This window comes from Cibotium barometz, chromosome 9 (genome assembly GCF_041138505.1).
Source record: "Cibotium barometz isolate CiBa-2024 chromosome 9, ASM4113850v1, whole genome shotgun sequence".
Taxonomy (NCBI): Eukaryota; Viridiplantae; Streptophyta; class Polypodiopsida; order Cyatheales; family Cibotiaceae; genus Cibotium; species Cibotium barometz.
This window is the reverse complement of record NC_141054.1, coordinates 10,699,639-10,723,011: the sequence shown is the minus strand read 5'-3', so window position 1 is coordinate 10,723,011 and position 23,373 is coordinate 10,699,639. Positions and strand designations below refer to the sequence as shown.

The following is a 23,373-nucleotide window of genomic DNA, read 5'->3' as shown; positions in this document are numbered from 1 at the left end:
CTTCTGTGCTGCCTGGAGTAAGGGGACGGCAATGTCGATGGTGTCGTCAATGGAAGTGGGTTGCCCAAACCGGAGGAGGTTGGCTTGAAGGGGGTGGATGGAGAAATCGAAGAGGGTGGTCTGTTGTGCAAAGGAGAGTTGGCCTTGAAAGAAAAGGGAGGCAACGAATGATATGGAGGCGGAGGGGAGATTGGTGAGGATGTATGAAAATGTAGTAGGAGAGAGGGGTTTGTCGAGGAAGATTTTGTCCTAGAGGAGGTTGAGGCGAATGGCTTAGAAGTTGAGATGAGTGAGTTGGGTAGGGTTTTGGGGAGGGATGGCAAGGGTGGGGCGCTCGATGGCTGTGTCCATCAGCGAATCTACTTTCTTCTCGACTGCGCACTGGGGACAGGGCTAGAAGGGGTGGGTGGGGGTTGGATGGCCTGAGCCTCTACAACTTGGAGCTGGAGCTGGGACTTTTTGAGGTGTAGGGCACCCTCAAAAAAACTTCCCCGTGGTACTGATGGAAGGAGAGGTTGATGGTTCGGTTTCCCTCCTCTACACGCGCTACTCTCTCTATTGAAGTTGATGGGCTTCTGTTTGGGTGAGGAAGAGGGTGTGAAGGGGTTTCCATGCTACCCTGTATTATTGTTGTGCCCTCGTGCCTCTCTCATGTGTTGCTGAACATTGTTGCTGCTGTTGTGCGCCACCGACGACCTGCACCCCTGTGCACCGCCAACAACCTGCACCCCCTACCGCTGGTGCTGTGAGCCGCCAACTGGCAACGACCTGCACCTCCTGTCCTTCATAATCGAGTGTAGCTGTGCGCTGCCAACATTTGTTGTGTTTTGACTGAAGTTGTCGTGTTCTCCTCGAAGTCTCTGCCAACTGTAAGTAGTATTATCATTTCTAAATTCTTTCAAAAATTCAAAAATTGCTAAAAAAAATTAGCAAATTGGTTGCATTAATTTTGGGGATTTTCACCATTGAGCCTGAAATTGCAACATTGGCATTGATTTCATCAGATTTGGTGCGTAATTGCATTAGAAATTTAGGGATTTTGTAGAAATTGACACTGTTTGCAAACCTATTATAGACATTTGTAGGTATTTTCAATATTACAGGTACATTCCCTTGGCATTTGGGCATTTTCTCCAATTTTTTGGGTGTTACAGCATTGATACATGTGATAAAGACACGTTTGGGGCATTTCCCCCAATTTTCTTGAGGGGGGTTTGTTGGTCATGTCCGTCTGGCCACTCCCAGCTAGTTATGTGTGAACCCAACATAACTCACAAGCACTTTTTCCGTGGCTGGACACAAGTGAACACTTCTGTGTGTCAAGCACCTTGCCCTAGCTTTTATGTACTCATTGTACTTTGTACATTATTATTATTCGTGAGTACCTTTTCCATCTATATGTTTTCTCTCAACCTAGTTCACTGCACGCTTGAGCCTCTGGTCATGTTTGTGTGCAGGTCTGCCCCCAAGCCCAACACTAACAGCAGTTGTGCAACCTTCAAACAAAGCAAAAGGGTAGCAAAGGCAGGGAGGTGTGGACAAAGGCTACGGAATGACGGAGGCGGACGAGATAAACAGCTGCAGGTAGGCTGAAGAGGGCGGACCTCACAGGGGAGGAGTGCTACAGACCCCGGCGAGGCTGAGGAACAAAGGACCAGGGGATTACAGAGATGAGGAGGAGAGAAGGGCGGTGAAACAAGGAAGACGAAGGGGCAGCAGCCAAAGAGAGGAGGCAGAACTGGGGGTGCAGGTAGCCCCACGTGGGAAGGGTGACGAGAGGAGGCGCAGCGAATAGAAAGGAAAGCGAGGGGAGGATGGGAGGGTACCATGCGGAGGCATTTCTTTTTCTTCTTCTTCTTCTTTTTTTTTTTGGGGGGGCGGGGGGGGGGGGGGGGGGGCAGGCGGACACTCCTTCACAGTCGGGAGCTCCAGATCGCTGCAGTGCGCAAACTTTATATCAAACCACTTTTCATATAGATAAAAAAAAAAGAGAGAGCCAGTGTACATTAGCCAAGCTCTTACCATTGCTAAATATTCAAAGAACATATAATAATTATATTCGAGGTGTCAACTATGCAGAGCACAGCACCTAGGTAGCCTTGAGGTCACGGGTGCAACTCCAATTCCATAAAGGAAAACCAACCATTGATTTGTTACAATTGATATTTAACAAGACTCCAGAAAGCAATTACTTTAAAAAATAATCTTTTTTACAGTTTAACAGAAATCTGCTACGACACAAATTTCACCTGCAGTTCTTAAACAGTACCAGGCAATTCTTTTGAAGGAGGCAAAGCTGCAGTTTAATGCCACGTAAACCATCTCCTTCCCTCTTGAGAGGGCACTTACCATAAGTATGTCATTGTGGTAATAATATCCAGGTGTAGAGGAGAAAATACTATTTTCATTTCCACATGATGTCTGCACAAAAAATATATAATTACACAGGGAAGAAGCTAAAGCCTGCCAGCATCATTTCACAACAATATCCATGCTCTATGAGCAGCAAGAACTCTTTGTTCTGTCGATTGGCCTTTCGCTCAGCAACATTCCACCAGGAGGTGGCACAGGTTGCGCTTTTGGCAGCTTTCTTGCTGTGATATCAGACAGAAAAGTTAACGCCTTTCACAACACTTGATGAGTCTGCTTTGTACCAGTATACTTGCTTAATCACCATACAAATACACACATGTGTCCTTCGTACCAGTATACTTGCTTAATCACCATACCACATACTTATGGACACATGCATGCATCCACGCATATTATGCATAAAAAGGAGAGTAAATACACTCTTTTTTAAAACCAACACAGAGGACCTTTCGACAGACAGAAAGCACAGGCCAACTTGAAATTGCATCATACACAGCTTCGCACAAACTTCTACATATTTTTTAGAACAGACAACTGAATCCTGATTTTATATCGAGGAACTGAACACAGCCTCTCCCGCCCCACCCTCGGACAGGGCAGGGTTTTATCGGCAGAGGTTCCCCATCTATGAGCAATGGGTGAGGAAGAATATCTTTTTATCTCGAGTATCCACAAATGTGTAAAGCCCTAAACACTGGAGGGATTACGATAACAGGTAAAATTTTCTTACCGATTTCATAGAACAGCTCATTTACATTCTGTGCACTCTTGGCTGAAGTCTCCATGAAGAACAACCCATTCTCATCGGCATACTTTTGAGCTTCCTAAAATTAAGAAATGCTAAGTCAAGCAAAGAGCATTAACAGAACCCTGAGCACAAATTACATGCCTGCAATCAAGAAAGAAGAATGAGATAATGCAAGGCAGGCACCTCTGTCTCAACTTTCCTCTTTGAGGCTAAGTCAGCCTTGTTCCCTGCAAGAGCCATCACAAGGTTCGCATTTCCTGCAATTTGGCATGCAAAACAGGCTAAGGCTTGGGTAGCATATCGCACCATGTCAGACCATTTCAATGCTTTACTTTGCTTTTAATCAATTTGTGAGATCCGAAATGAACCTAGGTAGTAAGCTTGAGACTTAAAAGAGAAAATACTAACTGGATGCACAAAGGCCCCATGGTAAGGAACTATCAACTGACAAGCTGCAAGCAGCAGCAGAAGGGGAGGGGGGGAGGACAGGGCTACAACTGTGCTAGTTGCGGGGGAAGGCATTTCAAAAAGTTCCCTTGATAGTCAAAGGGCAAAGAGTATTGCATTGCCTATAACTATTTGGTCCTCCATGCTCTTTTCACAAGATAGAACTCATGCCCAGACACATGGACAGGATGATGGACACATGGAAACAACGTTCCTAATGCTGGCATTGGAAAAAGCACCCGTAAAGCAAGAAAAAGCAAAAGTCAAACTTCGTTGACCAAAAGCCGAGGGCACCATTGGAAAGAGGACATGAAGTGGATCAAAAAGCTAAAAGCCGCTTTGCACAATTAAGAACTTTGGCTATTATTTAAATAATATTTGAAAGAAAAGCTAAAGCAAGAAGATAAAGCAAAAGCAAAGTGTGGCAAAAGCACGGTCCCCCATCGAGTATATAAGGAGCTTCTATCCTATAGGGGAGGCACATAAAAGTACTCGTGGAGATTCTTGAAAGAGATCTTGTGAGAATTCATCAACTTCCCTCCCTTATTGTTGATGTGCTCCCGCATTGTCGACGACTTTGCAGGATTCATCACCCGCATCTGTACTTCCAAGGAGATCCTCTTCATGGGCGATACCTTGTTATAGAGAGAAGCCAAATGCTGCCATATACCTCTAGCCAGCGTCATATGCTTGATATGATTGATTACCTGCGGTGTGCAGTTGAGGAAAATGAAAGAACGGACCCTGGCATTGACACGATCCCATAACTGTGCCTGTGCCTCACGTTTCTTCCGAATCGAGGGTGACTCCCCTTCCTCTAACTCTGGCCGTGGAAACCCGGCAACAATGAAATCAGCAAGATCGTAAGACTCCAAAACAAATTCCATCATTACCTTCCATATGCCGTAGTTGTTCCCGTCCAACTGACGATCCACTGGGAATGTGGGGAGTGCCGGGATCTTCACATGCTTCTCAGCCATCTCAAGTAAATCTGCCATTGCGGGGCTGTAACTGAAAAGGGTGGGTGGGTGGGAAAAATGAAGAACTTAAACCTGCAAGTGGCTGTCCAGCAAATCAGCCCGCCTTCCTCTTGCTTCTCCTCTTATGCCTCAAAGGGAGTCATGGTAGGTACTGAAGTCGTCGGAGACCAGTTGAGGATATGGACAGCCGTAGCCACAGCCTCTTCCCAAAGAGGACAAGGAAGATCACGATGCTCCAACATCGTCCTCGCCATCTCCACCACAGTCATGTTCTTGCGTTCTACTACTCCATTCTCTGATGGCGAACCTATATTAGCCAGTTCCCTCTCGATGCCATGATCTGCACAAAATCTCACAAAGGCATTTGAAAAGAATTCACCTCCTTTGTCAACCTGGAGAGTCTTTACCTGCAATCGAGACTCTTTCTCCACCATCACACGCCACTCCTTGAACCGAGCAAAAGCTTGGTCCTCCTGAGAAAGGAAATAGACCCATGTGAATCTGGAACAATCATCAACAAGCAACATGAAGTATAGAGAACCTCCCAAGGATGGTGTCTGCATAGGTCCACACAAGTCAGTGTGTACCAACTCCAAGGGTTTCGAAGCCCGCTGGAAGCCTGCTTCGGAAAGGATTCCCTGTGTTGCTTACCACGTATGCAAGAACTGCAGCGTCCTTGCCTACCGCCAACATCTGGCAAGCCAACCACCATTTGGTCCTGGAAAGCTCGCCGTAGCGCATCCACATTTAAGTGGCCAAACTGGAAGTGCCACAAGTCACCAACCTAAGAACCTGTCAGAAAGGAGAGTGCGGAGAGTTTGTAGATACCATTCTCCACGCCGCCTTCCCAAACAACCTGGCCAATCTCGCGGTCCCATAGAGCAACTAAATGCTCCTCAAACTCCACCCGGAAGCCAGTCTTGCATACCTCATGCACTGACAATAGATAAAAACCAAGTGCTGGAACGTAAAGAACACGAGAGGAATGCTTACCTCCCTTGCTGTCGGGAATGATCTCCATCCGGCCCTCCCTGTGTATCGGAATTGTGGAATTGTCGCCAATGAAAATGCGACCTGACTGCTATTTCAGACCCAAAAAGAAGTCACGGGAAGGAGTCGTGTGACCGGAAGCACCACTGTCGAGAATCCACTCCCGAGTATCCTTTGCTATGAAGCCAACTGCCTCCTCGCTCGAAGAAGATGAAGCATCCGAGTCCATCATCTCTGAGTGCACAAAGGCTGGAGTCTTTGCAGCTAAAGCTGAAGAATCAGCACTCTTCCCAGTCCGCTTAAGACACTTCCTCCAATAGTGGCCTTTCTCGCCACTATCATTGCAGGTCCTCTCAGCCTTCAATTTCTCTCGATCTGCGTCAGGCTTCTTCTCAGAAGACTTCTCCGATGAAGCCTTTCCGTTTGCCCTTGTTGTTGTTATTCCGACCTTTCAACCGTTGGCCAGTTAAGGCCTCCGAACCTCCACCTTGTGGAGGGTTCGCGAATCTTTCCTCCTGGTCCAAGACCATGGGCACAAGCTCCTCCCATGTGATGATGCTGAGCCTGCCACTGTTAATCAAAGAAGAGTAAAATGCTGAGTACTGAGAGGAGAAATGTGACAGCAACGTGATGGCCATATCCTCTGATGATATCTCTTTCCCAGCCTGGAGAACTTCCTGCTAAAGAGCTTGCAGCTTATACTCCCGCATCGTCGACGACTTTGCAGGACTCATCACCCGCATCTGTACTTCCAAGGAGATCCTCTTCATGGGCGATACCTTGTTATAGAGAGAAGCCAAATGCTGCCATATACCTCTAGCCAGTGTCATATGCTTGACATGTTTGATTACCTGCGGTGTGCAGTTGAGGAAAATGAAAGAACGGACCCTGGCATTCACACGATCCCATAACTGTGCCTGTGCCTCACGTTCCTTCCGAATCGAGGGTAACTCCCCTTCCTCTAACTCCGGCCGTGGAACCCCAACAACAATGAAATCAGCAAGGTCGTAAGACTCCAAAACAGATTCCATCATTGCCTTCCATATGCCGTAGTTGTTCCTGTCCAACTGACGGTCCACTGGGAACGTGGGGAGTGTCGGGATCTTCACATGCTTCTCATCCATCTCAAGTAAATCTGCCATTGCGGAGGTGTAACTGAAAAGGGTGAGTGGGTGGAGGCGTGTAACTCTGCTATATATACAAGAAATCCTGAAATACTGAATACAAGGTGTGTGGGGGCTAGGGGCCATTTTATATGGCCCCTATGATCCAGTCAGCCAACCCAAAAAACAGTTGACAGCACTCTGATGGTACCCGACCTGCAATATCTCTAGTCGGCCAGCAACTTGCAATCGACCAGCACTCAAAGTGAGTCGGGCCATCACAACTAGGTCATCCAAGAGCCCACAAGACAGCCTCCCACACCAGAAAAAAACAAGAAAAAATATGGAGAGGGGGGTAAAATGAGAAAACACCTAAATCAGGCGGGCACACCCACAACATAGGCCCTAGTGTAGATATACAGACAGGAGATGACTGCTAACATATATCCACACACCCCAACAAGCTACAACAGGATATAATAGGATATATCAATTATCCACCCCTAGATAGCCATCTCCAGATCCATAGTCCGGATGCAACATCTGACTGCACGAAAAACTTCAAAAGAGGGGTAAAACCCCAAGACACTTATTGGAAAATAGCACGAATCACTGGCACGGATTTCGAGGTTGTCGTGAGCACCCTACAAGATATAAAACTGTCGCGCGGCGATCGCGATGCCTCGAATGCCTAACGAGACCTCCTTTTTATACTTCTTTTCCCTAAAAAGAAACTTTACTTTTTCTTTTAAAAAGATTTCTAGAGAATAAAAACACTTAAAGTTTTAACTTAGAAATTTAGCCACCCACAAGAATCTTTTAAAATTTTCAATAAGTAAAAATTGCTAAAATCTCTAGCCTAAGATTAGGGTGAACCACTGGACCTTGGCCTCGAGCAAAATACTATATTTTGCCAAAGGTTCCAAGATTTTACAAAAATTGGATAATTTAATACAATCGCATGAAAATGGTAATTTGATAAAATTTCCCAACAATAGGAATTTGTCCAAGTCCCAGAGCATGATTGACGAGTGGTAGAAAGTCTTTAACTGGGTGTATGGATCTTCACTATTGATATCCTACACATCCAAATGTTAGTATGCAATAAATAAATACTCACCACCTGTCAAAAATAAAAGTCGGCAAAATTAGCAATCAGCAACATGCAATTCACCCAATGCTTAATCCACCCCGTCATCAAGTTTAGCAGGAGGGAATGTCACGTGCACACCCATGCCATGGCATAATCTCAACATATTCCTTGGTTTAGAACAACATCTTAGAATAGTCTAGAACATTAGCAAGACTCTTACATGGTCTTACGAGCATTCAACCTAATGGATAGCAGCATAGGCACATTTGGCAGCATGAACACATCAAGGGCCACACATGTGAAAAGCGACAACATTTAATGCTGATTTTCCCTCAATCATGAACATATAAACAGGCCAACAGCCTTTCATTTGGCTGACCAGCTCTCTCAAGGCCTATTAAGCATTAAACATCATGTGCACATATCACTTCCCTCCTTTGGGATTAGGCCGTCATTAGTCAATAGAAGTGCATCCGCCATCTTTTGGGCAGGCCAAAGGCCTCATGAAGTTGTAAAGTCATACATCTTTTTGTAACGTAGTAATAACTGTGGAGTATAGTGCAGGACAGCACTCACAGCTTTATCACCCTGCTACTCGTTCATACCGTTCACTTGAGGGGGGTTTGTTGGTCATGTCCACCCGGCCACTCCCGACCACTCCCGGCGAATTCAGGTGTGAACTCAACTTACTCATGGGCACTTTTTCCCTGTGGCTGGACACAACTCGGCACTTAGCCCTAGGCTTTTTAGTACTCATTTGTACTTTCATTTCATTATTATTGAGTACATCTTTTCCAGCACTCACGTTTCTCTGTGCTTGAGCTTGTGTGTGTGTGTGTGCGCGAGCGCGCTAGTTGCCCTCCTACCCAACATTGGTGGCTTCCTTGCTAAGTACGCACGCGCTAGTTGCCCTCCTACCCAACATTGGTGGCTTCCTTGCTAAGTAGCCTCTCGTCCCTCTAGTACCGTTCGACCTCAAATAGACTATTGGGATTGATTGCACAAACTAGCACATTCAAGGGGACAACTGTCAAAATACGCAGCAAAAATGATAACCAAACTTGAGACCACGAGAGCAAGTAGAGTGCAGAAAATAGACAGCACAAGAAAGACAGAGAGATAGGCGTGTAAACTCTTCTCTATACACAAGATCCCGAGAAAAACTGAATAAGTACAAAGTGGGGATCATGGGGCCTATTTATATGGCCCCATGGATGCAGTCGGCCAGCGCATGAAGTGCCACCAGCCCTCCACGACTGGGCAAAGCCAGTAGGCCAGCAGAAAAACACCACGACCTCCTCTAATCAAGTCGGCCAGTCTTCAGGAACTCATGAGTGCAATCGGCCAGCATCAGAGGCTCCTGCCAGTATGTGGCATCCACCCACACCAAGATGTCATTAGCAACCATCTGTTCACGAACAAAGTGCCTCTAGATGACCATGGGTTCCTCCCAATCCTGCAATGCAGCCTCTGCAACCTCACCACCTCACAAGCAGCCCGGTACTTTGCCTCTGTCGTCGACAAGGCAAAAGATGAGTGCCTCTTACTGCTCCATAAAACTGCTCCTGGGCCTGAAGTAGATCTCCTCGTATCCGGATCTCCTCCCCAAACTGAGTCACTCCCACCGTGGAGTCGGACTCCATCAATCAATCCCCCTCCTGTGTACAAGAGTCCATGATCCTTCGCATGCCACAAAAACCACAGGATATGCAATCCTGCCTCCCAAAGAGTCATCTGCAACCATGAGCTCAACAGCCTCATCAGGAAGCTCACGTCCAATCTGGTGTCTATCAACAAGATCAATGAACCATTCTGCTTCTGAGTCATAGAGGCATCACACTGCTCACAAGGATCAACACTTGTTACGGTGAAAAAACAAGTCTTGGAAACCTGTTGAAGACCATGCAAGGCCTTCTGAAACCTGTCAACCACCCCCTCTGAATCCGGAACCACAAAGCCTACAGAAACCACCTCCTTCTGCAAGTAATCAACTGCCACCTGCCTGGCTTTCCAAAAGGTCCCCGTGAAAAGAACATCCTCATCTACAGGAGGTTCTTTGTCCCGAATACTACGAGACATCAGAGCATAAGTTACCTGTTCAGTTTCCTTTGACTGACGAACACAAGAACTACCAACATCAGTACTAGAGAGTTCTTGCCAACTGCTGCCATCTACTGGCAAGCTATCCACCATCTAGTCCTGGAAAGCCTGCACCTACAACGTATCCACACTTAAGTGGCCATTACCAGACTGCCACTCATCACAAACCTGAGGACCTGGGAGAGAGAGTGCTGAAAGCTTGTAAACTCTATTCTCCAATCCGCCTTCCCAAACCACCTGGCCTATTGCTTTGTCCCGGAGAGCAACAAAATGCTCATCAAACTCCACCCGTACGCCAGTCTTGCAAACCTGATGCACTGACAACAGATGAAAACCAAGTGACGGAACATACAACACCTGGGAGGAATGCTTCCCCCCTCTGCCATCGGGAACTATCTCCAACCTGCCCTCATTGTGAACTGGGATAGTGGATGTATCCCCAGTAAGAATGTGACCAGAATACCTGCACAGATCCTGTAAATCTGAACGGGAAGGGGTCATGTGCCTGGAAGGACCACTGTCTACAATCCACTCCCGAGTATCCGTTGCGGAGAATCCTCCAATCTCCTCCCTGCCTGAAGAAGAAACATCGGTGTCCATCACCTCCAGGTGCATAAAAGCCGGAGTTTTCATGATTGCTGCTGAGGAATCTTCACCCTTCTCGGTCTTCCGCTTGGGACACTCCCTCCAATAGTGGCCTTTCTCGCCACAATCATTACAGGTCTGCTCTGCCTTTAGTTTCTCGCAGTCACTGTCGGACTTCTTCTAAGAAGACTTCTCCGAGGAAGCCTTTCCTTTGCCCGTGTTACGGCCTTTCGGCCGTTGGCTAGTTAAGGCCTCCGAACCTCCACCCTGAGGAGGGTTCGTGAATCGTTTCTCCTGGTCCAAGACCATGGGCACAAGCTCCTCCCACGTGATGGTGCTGAGCCTGCCCCACTGGTAATCAAAGACGAGTAAAATGCTGAGTACTGAGAGGGCAAGTGCGACAACAACGTTATGGCCATCCTGCTGAAGAGCCTTCAGCTTAATATGCTCCCGCATCGTCAACGACTTTGCAGGGCTCATAACCCGCATCTGTACTTCCAAGGAAATCCTCTTCATGGGCGATACCCTGTTGTAAAGAGAGGCCAAATGCTGCCATATATCTCTGGCCAACGTCATATGCTTTACATGATTGATTACCTGCGGTGTGCAGTTGAGAAAGATAAACGAACGGACCCTGGCGTTGACACGATCCCACGTCTCTGCCTGTGCCTTTGCCTGTGTATCTCGGTCCTTCTTCATCGACAGTAACTCCCCTTCCTCTGCTTCTGGCCGTGGAACCCCGATGACGATGAAATCACCAAGGTCATATGACTCCAGCACAGACTCCATCATAACCTTCCAGATGCCGTAATTGTTCTCGTCCAACTGGCGGTCCACTGGGAACGTGGGGAGAGTCGGGATCTTCACGTGCTTCTCAGCCATCTCTAACAAATCTGCCATCGCGGGGATGTAACTGAAAAGGGTGGGTGGGTGGGAAAAAAAAACTAAACCTGCAAGTGGCTGTCCAGCACCTTAGCCCACCTTCCTCTTGCAACTTCTCTTCCCGAACAGTCCAAAACAGTCCACCAATCAGCAACTTAACTATCCCCCTCTTGCTCAAAAAACTCCCAAGATCTATCAAGAGCCTAGGGCTTTGATACCATGTCAAAATGCGCAGCGGAAATGATAACCAAACTTGAGACCACAAGAGCAAGTAGAGTGCAGAAAATAGACAGCACAAGAAAGACAGAGAGAGACGCGTGTAAACTCTTCTCTATACACAAGATCCCGAGAAAAACTGAATGAGTACAAAGTAGGGATCATGGGGCCTATTTATATGGCCCCATGGATGCAGTCAGCCAGCGCATGAAGTGCTACCAGCCCTCCACGACTGGGCAAAGCCAGTCAGCCAGCAGAAAAACACCACGACCTCCTCTGATCAAGTCGGCCAGTCTTCAAGAACTCATGAGTGCAGTCGACCAGCATCAGAGGCTCCTGCCAGCATGTGGCATCCACCCACACCAAGGAAAAATGGGAAAAAAATACAGGGAGTGAGGAAAAATGATAAAACACCTATACAGGGCGGGCACACCCACAACAGAGGCCCTGGTGTAAAGACAGGAGATGACTTCTAACAACAGCTTCAGCCACCCAGAAACCTACTTGCTTCCTTGTCTTGACGGGCTTGTGAAGTGTGACCACTCCCTACAGGAGACCTACAAATCGGAAGACAATATACGCATATTTAGAACACTTAATTTAACTGTTATTAAACAATGGAAACAACATCAACAACACAAATACTGGAAATACTGAAAATACAAATGACACCAGCACTGGGACCGAAAAGGGCCAGCCCCCCCCTCAATACTTTTTGTATTTCTTGGAGTATTTATATTTGTACAAGTGTCACGAGCCTGACAAGCCAAATTTCTCCACAAGGGAGTGAAAACAACCAAATAAAACTGGTTGAAGTCGATGAAGAGATGTTGGTCGGAGTAGCCCTAAATCACAGGCTCATTCCCACCTTGTTTGGGTGGACACCTGCCTTTCACTGGTCTTCCGGGACCGTGCACCAACAGGTACGCCCGTACTAACGCAAGCCAAGGGTACACCGCGGAGGGAACGTGGCCTGGTTCTCGCCAATGAGCTTTGCTCCCAAATTCTCTGGTGAGTCAAACCTTCACTCGCAATCAGAAGCTCTGAGAGTGCGGTTAACAACACCACACAGGGAGATATACTGACCACACCAGGAAGAACATTCCTGAGCATGGTCAGCATATACATGCTTTGCTCTTGCACTACACAACTTAAAGAATTCTGTGAATTTTAATTAACAAATTTCAGAACTACACAAATGAGAAAACATGAGGACACCTGGTACGATGAGTATAATCCAGGTACAACAAGTACAATTTGTCGCGGGTACAATCAGGATATCAGGTGCTTAACACGTGTGGAGGTACAACCAACCAAGTACTATGCAAGTACTGTACTTTCAGCAGGCACAACAAGTACATCAAGTGCTTCACACGTGTGCAGGTACAACCAGCCAGGTGGTATTCAGGTTCTGTACTTGCAGCAGGTACAACAGGTGCTTCACACATGTGCAGGTACAGCTAGCCGGGTGGTATTCAGGTTCTGTACTTGCAGCAGGGTACAATCAGCCAGGTACAGGGCAGGTACAATACTTGCAGCAGGGTACAATCAGCCAGGTACAAGGCAGGTACAGTACTTGCAGCAGGTACAGCAGCAGATTCAGCACATGGGCAGCAGCTGCAGGCGAGTTCAGCAGGTACAGCACACGGGTACAAAGTGCAACAGCAGGTACTGAGCAAGCGGGTACAGATTTTTTTAGCAGCCATACAGTAGGCGATGGAGAGAAGGTCCAGCAGGCGATGGGGAGAAAGAAGCCAGCCACCACCCACGTGGGGAATCATACTAAAGTTTCATGCAAAACCTTTTTTAAAAGGTTATAAAGCCTTAATACATAATTAACACTTATGGGCACCATCAAAAGAAAATGTCCAGCCCCTTTTTAAATGTGTGAACACATTAGCTTATAAACATTAAAGTTAACCATAGCTTATGGATTTTACATTTTTAAAGGGGCAAAATGACAATACTTACCACTTGTTCACACGCCACACCACCAAGTCAGCAAACAGCATTCCATGGTACACTGGGGGCGTCCCCGTCCAGTATACTGGCACGACATAACAGGCAGACACACGCAAACAAGTCATACAAAAACAAATTTATGCATGCAGGCATAAATGCATGTGCACAAATAATGGACGAAATCTCCCTTTCATGAAACTTGTACAAGAGGTTCCTGTCGGGCACAAAACTGGCGTGACAAATATAAATAAATATGTCTTGGTCTTCCTATGGAGTGACAATCCCATAGGTAAGACACCATCCTGGCCATACACGGGTGGCACCAACAGGCTCCCGTCCATACAGCACGAAGCAAATCACACACGGTAACACGAAACTGGTTCCCGTCCATGTGACGCAACACTGGTCGCACACGGGTGACACTGATCTGGCTCCCGTCCATGTGACACCATAAAACTGGCCCTTTCACATGGGACACTGGCCTGGCCCCATGTGAACATGGCACAAATCTGGCCGCTCTATGGAGTGACAGTCCCATAGAAGTGGCTGTTAGAAGTCATCTCCTGTCTATTTTTATACACCAGGGTCTTTGTTGTGGGTGTGCCCGCCCTTATGAGGTGTTTTATCATTTTTCCCCACTCCCGGCATTTTTCCCCTATTTTTCCCATTTTTCCATGGTGTGGATGGATGCCAAATGGTTGGCAGAAGCACCTTGTGGCTGGCCGACTGCATATTCAGCAATCGTGGAGGTGCTGATGGCTGGCCGACTTGCTCCTACAGTCGTGGAGGCCATGTACTGCTGGCCGACTGCTGTATGCAGTCGTGGAGAGCTTTTACAGCTGGCCGACTGCATGCATGGGGCATATAAATAGGCCCCATGCTCCCCACCATTTTTTGTATCATACTCCGGGATCTTCTTGTGTATATAGAGCAGAGTTACACGCCTCTATCTCTCCCTCTCTTGTGCTGTATTTTTCTGCACTGAGTTTTGCTCGTGTTCCCAGATCTGGTCATCATCTCCGCTGCGTATTCTGACATGGTACCAAAGCCTAGGCTTTAGATAGTTCTTTGGATTTGTGTGAGCAAGAGGGGGGACTCTTGTGTGGCTGATTGGTGGACCGTGCGGGACTGTTCGGGAAGAGGAGAAGCAAGAGGACGGCGGGCTGATTTGCTGGACAGCCACTTGCAGGTGTTGGTTCTTCTTTGTTCCCACCCACCCACCCTTTTCAGAGTACATCCCCGCAATGGCAGATCTGTTTGAGATGGCCGAGAGGCATGTGAAGATCCCGACACTCCCCCCGTTCCCGGTGCATATGAAAGGTTATGATGGAATCTGTTCTAGAGTCTTACGACCTCGCTGATTTCGTCGTTGTTGGGGTTCCACGGCCGGAAGTAGAGGAAGGGGAGTTACCGTCGATCCGAAAGGACCGGGAGGCTCAGACACAGATGTGGGATCGTGTCAACGCCAGGGTCCGTTCGTTTATCTTTCTCAACTGCACACCGCAAGTAATCAATCATGTGAAGCATATGACGCTGGCCAGAGGTATATGGCAGCATTTGGCCTCTCTTTACAACAGGGTATCGCCCATGAAGAGAATTTCCTTGGAAGTACAGATGCGGGTTATGAGCCCTGCAAAGTCGTCAACGATGCGAGAGCATATTAACAAGCTGCAGGCTCTTCAGCAGGAAGTTCTTCAGGCTGGGAAGGAGATATCGTCAAAGGACATGGCCATAACGTTGCTGTCGCACTTGCCCTCTCAGTACTCAGCATTTTACTCGTCTTTGATTACCAGTGGCAGGCTCAGCACCATCACGTGGGAGGAGCTTGTGCCCATGGTCCTGGACCAGGCGGAACGATTCACGAACCCTCCTCTCGGAGGCCTTAACTGGCCAACGGTCAAAAGGCCGTGACACGGGCAAAGGGAAGGCTTCGTCGGAGAAGTCTTCTGAGAAGAAGTCCGTTACTGACCGTGAGAAACTAAAGGCAGAGATGTCAAATCCCCACGGATCCCCTCGTGATCGATCTTGGTTCGAACTCGAAACCTGCAAACAAACGAACAAACAAACAAGCAAGGGAGTGCAGGCCTGACTCACCTCCCAACCATGACAGCCGTGGGCAAGCCCACAGTCTTGGCTGTCCCCACCGAGCCACGAACTGAGCTAACTAGGATGACGTACCGACCAATCTCCTCCTCGTGACGTCCCATACCGCCACGAAGCTGCCTCGCGGGCCTCGAGATTGCTGTCGGCCTCGGCTGCATAAAGCAGGTGCACGTCTGCACTAGATCCAGGCTCCAAGACCATAGAGCTCTCACAAACTCGCGAGACTCTCTATATTGCAATAACTAACCTTGGCCAACCTTTCATAGGCTCTTGGCCGGTCATCGGGCGTCCACACTTGGGTGCCCGCCCGTCCATACTTGGGTGCCCGCCTGTTAGTATTTCCCTAACTCAGCTCGTCAATCAGCCTGCCTAGTTCCAAGCTTCCCCAAGCCTCGAAACTAGTCTTGCATGCGTATAGCACACGGTAGATACCCACTGTGCACATGACAAGAGAGGACCTGTAATGATTGTGGCGAGAAAGGCCACTACTGGAGACAGTGTCCCAAGCGGAAGACCGAGAAGGATGAAGATTCCTCAGCAGCAATCATGAAGACTCCGGCTTTTGTACACCTGGAGGTGGTGGACACCGATGTTTGCTTTTCTTCAGGCAGGGAGGAGATTGGAGGACTCTCCGCAACAGATAGTCGGGAGTGGATTCTCGACACTGGTGCTTCCAGGCACACGACTCCTTCCCGTTCCGGTTTACAGGATCTCTGCAGGCTTTCTGGTCACATTCTTACTGGGGATACGTCCACTATCCCAGTTCACAGTGAGGGCAGAATGGAGATAGTTCCCGATGGCAGAGGGGGGAAGCATTCCTCCCAGGTGTTGTATGTTCCGTCACTTGGTTTTCATCTGTTGTCAGTGCACCAGGTTTGCAAGACTGGCGTACAGGTGGAGTTTGATGAGCACTTTGTTGCTCTCCGGGACAAAGCAACAGGCTAGGTAGTTTGGGAAGGCGGAGTGGAGAATGGAGTTTACAAGCTTTCACCACTCTCTCCCCCAGGTCCTCAGGTTAAAGTTAACATGTTTTTTCTTTATGTGCAACTCAAGAGAAGTTTGCTCTCCTTGGGAAAATACAAGAAGCCGTTAGCCAAATATTGGAGACCGTATCATTATGCGGAGAGTTCGAGATCAAGCTTATGAACTTTTACTTCCTTCCTACTTGAAAATCCACAATTTTGTCCACGTTAGTCTCCCATTCATACTTTGGATGATGAAAAATTGCATTTCCAAACCTAGGACTGTAATGAAGCATAAGCTAAGGTCTAAAACATGTATACAAATAACAAGCCATTGGCAAGATTAGTGTTGGCAATCTGATAATGGCCACTTGAGTGTGGATACGCTGCAGGTACAGGCTTTCCGAGACCAGATGGTGGATAGCTTGCCAGTAGATGGCAGCAGTTGACAGGAACTCTCCAGTACTGATGTTGGTAGTTCTTGTGTTCGTCAGTCAGAGGAAACTGAGCAGGTAACTTATGCTCTGATGTCTCGTAGTATTCGGGACAAAGAACCTCCCCTGTAGATGAGGATGTTCTTTTCACGGGGACCTTTTGGAAAGCCAGGCACGTGGCAGTTGATTACTTGCAGAAGGAGGTGGTTTCTCCAGGCTTTGTGGTTCCGGATTCAGAGGGGGTGGTTGACAGGTTTCAAAAGGCCTTGCGTGGTCTTCAGCAGGTTTCCAGGAGTTGTTTGTGCACCGTAACAGGTGTTGATCCTTGTGAGCAGTGTGATGCCTCTTTGACTCAGAAGCAGAATGGTTCATTGATCTGGTTGATGGACACCAGATTGGACGGGAGCTTCCTGATGAGACAGTTGAGCTCATTACGGATGACTCTTTGGGAGGCAGGATTGCGTTTCCTGTGGTTTCTGCGGCATACGAAGGATCATGGACTCTTGTACACAGGAGGGGGATTGATTGATGGAGTCCGACTTCACGGTTGGAGTGACTCAGTTTGGGGAGGAGATCCGGACACGAGGAGATCTACTTCAGGCCCAGGAGCAGTAAGAGGCAGTCGTCTTTTGCCTTGTCGCGGACAGAGGCAGAGTACCGGGCTGTTTGTGATGCTGCTTGTGAGGTGGTGAGGATGCAGAGGTTGCATTGCAGGTTTGGGCTTCCACTGGAGGAACCCATGGTTATCCAGAGGCACTTTGTTCGTGAACAGATCGTTGCTAATGACATCTTGCTAGAGTTCTGTTCGAAGGAGGACAGTACCATGGACCTCTTCACGAAGTCGCTATCTCAGGATTTGCTCAGGCGGCACCACAGCTCCCTGTGGTTGGTTTCACAGCCAGGAGCTGAAAGGGGGTGTTAGAAGTCATCTCCTGTCTATTTTTATACACCAGGGTCTTTGTTGTCAGTGTGCCCGCCCTTATGAGGTGTTTTATCATTTTTCCTCACTCCCCACATTTTTCCCCTATTTTTCCCATTTTTTGGGGCATTGTCTAAACATATGCTCTTTGCTGCCACAAGAAAAGCATTTCCCCTCCTTTGCATATTGCTCCCTTTGCTCGGGGGTCAAGCCAAATTTGTTCTTCTTTGGCCCATGATTCTTGGATAAGGTATTTTCAGCTTTACCTCCCTTCTAGATATCCCGGAAGCTCTTTTTAGATGGCTGTCCACCTTTTTGCAGGTTTGGGACAGCCTTCTCTTTGCCCTTAGAACCCCCTTGATCTTGCTTAATTTTGAGCACCAATTGCTCCGTAGCAAGAGCAGAGGCTATAAGCTGTTGTAGAGTGTGTTTCGGGTGTAATTCAATGACCGAACGATAAGCTGGTTGCAATCCGGAGTAAAACTTCCTCTTTCTTTCATCCTCGGAGAGTTGCATAAAGGGAGTTACCTCAAGCAACACTTTCCAAAACTTATTAACATACTACTACACACTTTCATTATCTTTTTGCTCAAGTCTATCCCACTTTTGGGTGAGAGTTTGCTCCGCATTAGGAGGCAAGAATTGGGCATAAAGTCTATCCTTAAACTCCTTCCAAGTGCAAATGGGATCTTTGGTGGTCTTTTCAGTGATCCACCAATGGGCAGCTATCCCCTTCAAGAACATGCTTGCATGACGAATTTTGGACTTCTCAATGAAGTCCTCATCACTAAAAGCAATATCAAACTGGGCCACAAAAGCTAGCACCTTAGAGACATCATACTCTCCATGAAAGGCATCAAATTTCACGAACTTATCCCCTGCCTTGAGCTCCTTGAGCTTCTTGGGATGTGATACATGTTCTTCTCTTTTTCTCTTCCCCTTACGGGACAGCTTTCTCTGCATGGGCTTCATGGTCAACCAAAGATGTTTCAAAAGGCACAGTGGTATGTGCATTATGAATCTGTGGCCCCGATGCATGTGACCTCCCCAAATGATGCAATGTCACACCACGAGACAACTCAATAGGCAAAGTCTTTCGACTTGCATGCCGACCACTGTCCCCATGATGTACATACCTAGAATACGTGGGGAATCATTTCATGCAAAACCTTTTTTTAAAGGTTATAAAGCCTTAATACATAATTAACACTTATGGGCATTATCAAAAGAAAATGTCCAGTCCCTTTTTTAAATGTGTGTGAACACATTAGCTTATAAACATTAAAGTTAACCATAGCTTATGGATTTTACATTTTAAAAGGGGCAAAATGACAATACTTACCACCTGTTCACACGCCACACCACCAAGTCAGCAAACAGCATTCCACGGTACACTGGGGGCGTCCCCGTCCAGTGTACTGGCACGACATAACAGACTGACACACGCAAACAAGTCATGCAAAAACAAATTTATGCATGCAGGCATAAATGCATGTGCACAAATAATGGATGAAATCTCCCTTTCATGAAACTTGTACAAGAGGTTCTTGTCGGGCACAAAACTGGCGCGACACATATAAATAAATATGTCCTAGTCTTCCTATGGAGTGAGAGTCCCATAGGTGAGACACCATCCTGGCCATACACGGGTGGCACCAACAGGCTCCCGTCCATACAGCACGAAGCAAATCACACATGGGTGACACGAAACTGGTTCCCATCCATGTGACGCAGCACTGGTCACACACGGGTGGCACTGATCTGGCTCCCGTCCATGTGACACCATAAAATTGGCCCTTTCACATGGGACACTGGCCTGGCCCCATGTGAACATGGCACAAATCTGGCCGCTCTATGGAGTGACAATCTCATAGAAGTGGCTCCAGAAATGGAGATGGACCAAATGGTGACATGAAGCATGAGCAACAACTTCCTAAAATGAGGAGGTAGACACCTACCTCCCCCTGGTAGGGGACATTTCCACAAACTGTGCCAGAAGGCAAGTGGGGGTGAACTTCAAAAAGACTTGATGGATGACACTCATCCCAATCACGGACTAACTGGCACTTTGAGGTAGGTTCTCCCTCCAAAACTGTTGGTCCCATCGAGGCTGCCTTAACAAGAATATCTTTGAGCCATATGCTATGGTGATGCTGGCTAACTACTCCTGTCCCGATTAGTGACTCTCTCACCGTCATCTTCCCAATGAACCTCCATGAATTTAACAACTTACAACATCTAGAAACACTCCTATCTTGATACTCTAGTCAAACACCCGTATCTAAAGGCGGAGCGGATAGGCTCGGCATTGGAACTAGAAGAGAGACTAGAGTCACTAGATGATATGGAAGGAGAAGAGATTGTGAGAGGGACCCCACTGGTGCCTCCCATGCCCACTGGAATGTTGACCCTGTGAACAACACTCACAAGATCGAGAATAATCCTTCACGTAAAGTCCCTTTTGTTACGTGGAATGTCAGCTCCGTGAGTAACAAACACGATATCAGGAACAATGTTCTAAGCACTCACCCTGCTGCGTGTCTTCCATATGACGGGGCCTTTGACAAGAAGTACTTTCAAAAGGGAAGTCCGCAATCACGTGGCAAGGGAAGCTGCAGATCACCGGCAAATTTCTCCTTCATAGCTCTGGTAGAATGGATTATGGCTAACAGAAGGCTAAAGCTGAAGCCAGGGTGAAAAAGAAAACCAAATAGCAGACCCTAATCAAGCTATCAGCATTGAAAAAAGAGGAAGCCCTAAGATCTAAAACCAATCTATGGGCAAGTACATGATAGAGAGAAAAATGCAACAGAAGACGTGAATTAACTCACAAGCACACAATAGTTACATTACTTCTGTCAGAAAAAGCTCTTTGTATAAGCCTGTCAAAAGCTATGGTTCAAGGAAAAAACGCTAAAAGAACTATCGGAAGTCAACTAAAGTCTTCTAAGCCCATCTGTATGCAAAAAAAAGTGCACTATAACTGTTCAAGATGATCTTGCTGCTGTTTTCCAGCTGTTCCAGGCTCACATGCTGAAAACAGGCTGAGCTAACAAGGGCTGAGGCTTGCAACAAGAATGATGCAGAATGGAGGTGGAAATGCCTATTCACAGACCCTGTTGATGGTATTTTTCTGGGTCGAATGCTGGTAGGGGTGGCAACCGACTTCCAGGGTGCCCACACTTGGGCGCCCTGCCCAGCCTGCCCACAACCCGTCTGACCAACCCACACTGCCTGTATGACTGCCCTGCAAGGTGTAAACACTGCCCAGGACCTGAATGAACAGGCTCCAAACATTTCGTCCTTCTGCAGCATGTCCTTGATGAATCCACATTCCACCTGTTTGTATAAAGAAGTAAGCATCAACATATTATAAAAGAAACAAGATAAATATAGATATATGTATATGTATATATGCATATGTGTGTGTGTGTGTGTGTGTGTGTGTGTGTGTGTAGAGAGAGAGAGAGAGAGAGAGAGCCTACACATTCATGTGCACCTACAAAAGACAAGGATACAATGCCTACATAATCATCTCAAACAGCATAGAGGTAGCGACTGTCCCCCCAATTGACCGATAGGTGGGCTTTACATGGGCCCCTAGGAAAAGGAATGGGTTTCCATCATTTACACAACTTCGCATTAATGCAAATACCTTGCCTCTGTAGCTCTTGTACCCACTTTTTTGCACGAGAGAAGGAATCCTGCGCAAAAAATTTCAAATAATATTTAACAGCGAAGTTGTAGTTCGGGACTCATCTTTAGACAAGACCACCCGTCACTCGTCTATATACAACACCACCAAGAAAAAGTCACAGGGTGAGGGCCTGTGGGGCAAAACACAACTTAATAGAATAAAGCAGACAGATCTAAGCCCACTACACAGTATGCCTGGCTAGGGGGGACTTCAGACATCAGGCTAACCATTTTGGGCCACGGAAAGCCGGACATATGACAAGGCAGCAGCTTTGTATGTAATGCACTAGTAACTAGCTTCTTGAAAAACTTACATTGTTGGTGATATCGTAAACGATTATTGCTGCAGCAGCTCCGCGATAGTACATGGGGGCCAAACTGTGGTATCTTTCCTGTCCGGCTGTGTCCCATATTTCAAATTTTACAGTGGAGTCGTTCACAGCCAATGTTTGTGAGAAAAAAGCTGCTCCTATTGTAGACTCCTGTGATGCCCAATGTTGTCTCATGTGAAGAAAAGAATAATCTAATCCAGGTTACTTGTATGTATGTATGCGTGTATGTATGAATATACTTCCTTACGTACATATGTATATATCTTTCTGTGTGTGTGCATGTGTGTGCGTGTGTGGTGCGTGTGGGTGCGTGGATGGGTGTGTACAATTTCAATTTCAAGTAATATAAGCTTCATAATCTCTGCATTTTACACGGATTTACCTTCGCGCCTTACACTTTGAAATTCAAGTGGGCACAAACTTAGGAAAGAATTTATTTTAAAACCATTATTACTAATCCACTGAGTGTTGAGAAGAATCTTTTAAAAAACGCATCATTTTTTTAAACCTGATAATCATAAAATTGGCCTTTCACAAAACGTAGCACAAGACTGGATTTCCCAGCTCCCATATCTCCCAAAAGAACCTGATTAAAAAGCAGAAAATCAATCCAAAAAATACAGCACAGAAACAAACCCTAAATGGGCAAAAAATGTGAGCAGTTAATCACATGGTATGTAACCCCATAAGAATTTAAAAAGGAGGGCAACAAATGAGGGAAAAACCACAAATTGCAACAGGTCAAGGCAGCAACAAAAACCCTAAAAACACCCCAAAAAAAGAGGATCCTGTTAAGATAAATCACGGCTGTGCGGAATTTTTAGGGTGATACAGGATTGACTGAAAGCGTACCAGTTTCGCCTGCATGTTGGTGGTGCCCGTAGTCGCCATAGCCAAAGCTTGGGTTCGGAAAGTTCAGAAAGGTTTGCAGGGCCAGGCCAATTAGGGTTAGGATTTGCAGAAGAACACGCTAATCAAGATACGCAGCACAGCAGAAGGAAGCAGTGAAACTTCGCTGCACATGGAGAGCCTCTTTTTCCCCCTTCCACACTAGGCGCTATTGCAGCCGTCCACTTTTTCCCCCTTCCACACCAGACGCTATTACAGCCGTCGATGCCTGCTTGATCCGATGGCGTGCAAATTTTGCAAGCCGAAAAAGGACAAGGATCTACAAAACTTTGCTCGAACTTAAATGTTTAGAAGAAGCAAACGTGTGACACGCTACTAAGGGATTTAATGCCTTTTTACACGCTTTCATCCAATAAATAATGCTAGGTATTGTTGATCATTTACTATGCCATGAGCGATGAACAATGGGAACACAAACACATATTGGTCACGAACTCGCAATTGAACGGTCAATAATCCCCACGTAGTAGGTATTATTGACTGGAAGACATAAGAGATTATCCTCTTTGAAAAGAGGAGAGATTGGTGTGGATCAACTA

The 23,373-nt window shown here is 46.9% G+C and overlaps 1 protein-coding gene across 1 annotated transcript; it reads right to left on the bottom strand.

The window, feature by feature from the left end:
- Nucleotides 1-2,163: 2,163 nt before the first annotated feature.
- LOC147635254 (ras-related protein RHN1-like) lies at nucleotides 2,164-22,977 on the bottom strand. The gene is made up of 7 exons (XM_086802480.1): nucleotides 22,778-22,977; nucleotides 22,434-22,511; nucleotides 21,908-22,075; nucleotides 21,553-21,601; nucleotides 3,305-3,378; nucleotides 3,104-3,197; nucleotides 2,164-2,594 (listed from the first exon to the last, which is right to left on the bottom strand). Exons 1-7 carry the CDS (start codon nucleotides 22,814-22,816, stop codon nucleotides 2,497-2,499), a joined length of 600 nt encoding a protein of 199 aa, XP_086658606.1. The 5' UTR covers nucleotides 22,817-22,977; the 3' UTR covers nucleotides 2,164-2,496.
- Between the last annotated feature and the right edge of the window lie 396 nt (nucleotides 22,978-23,373).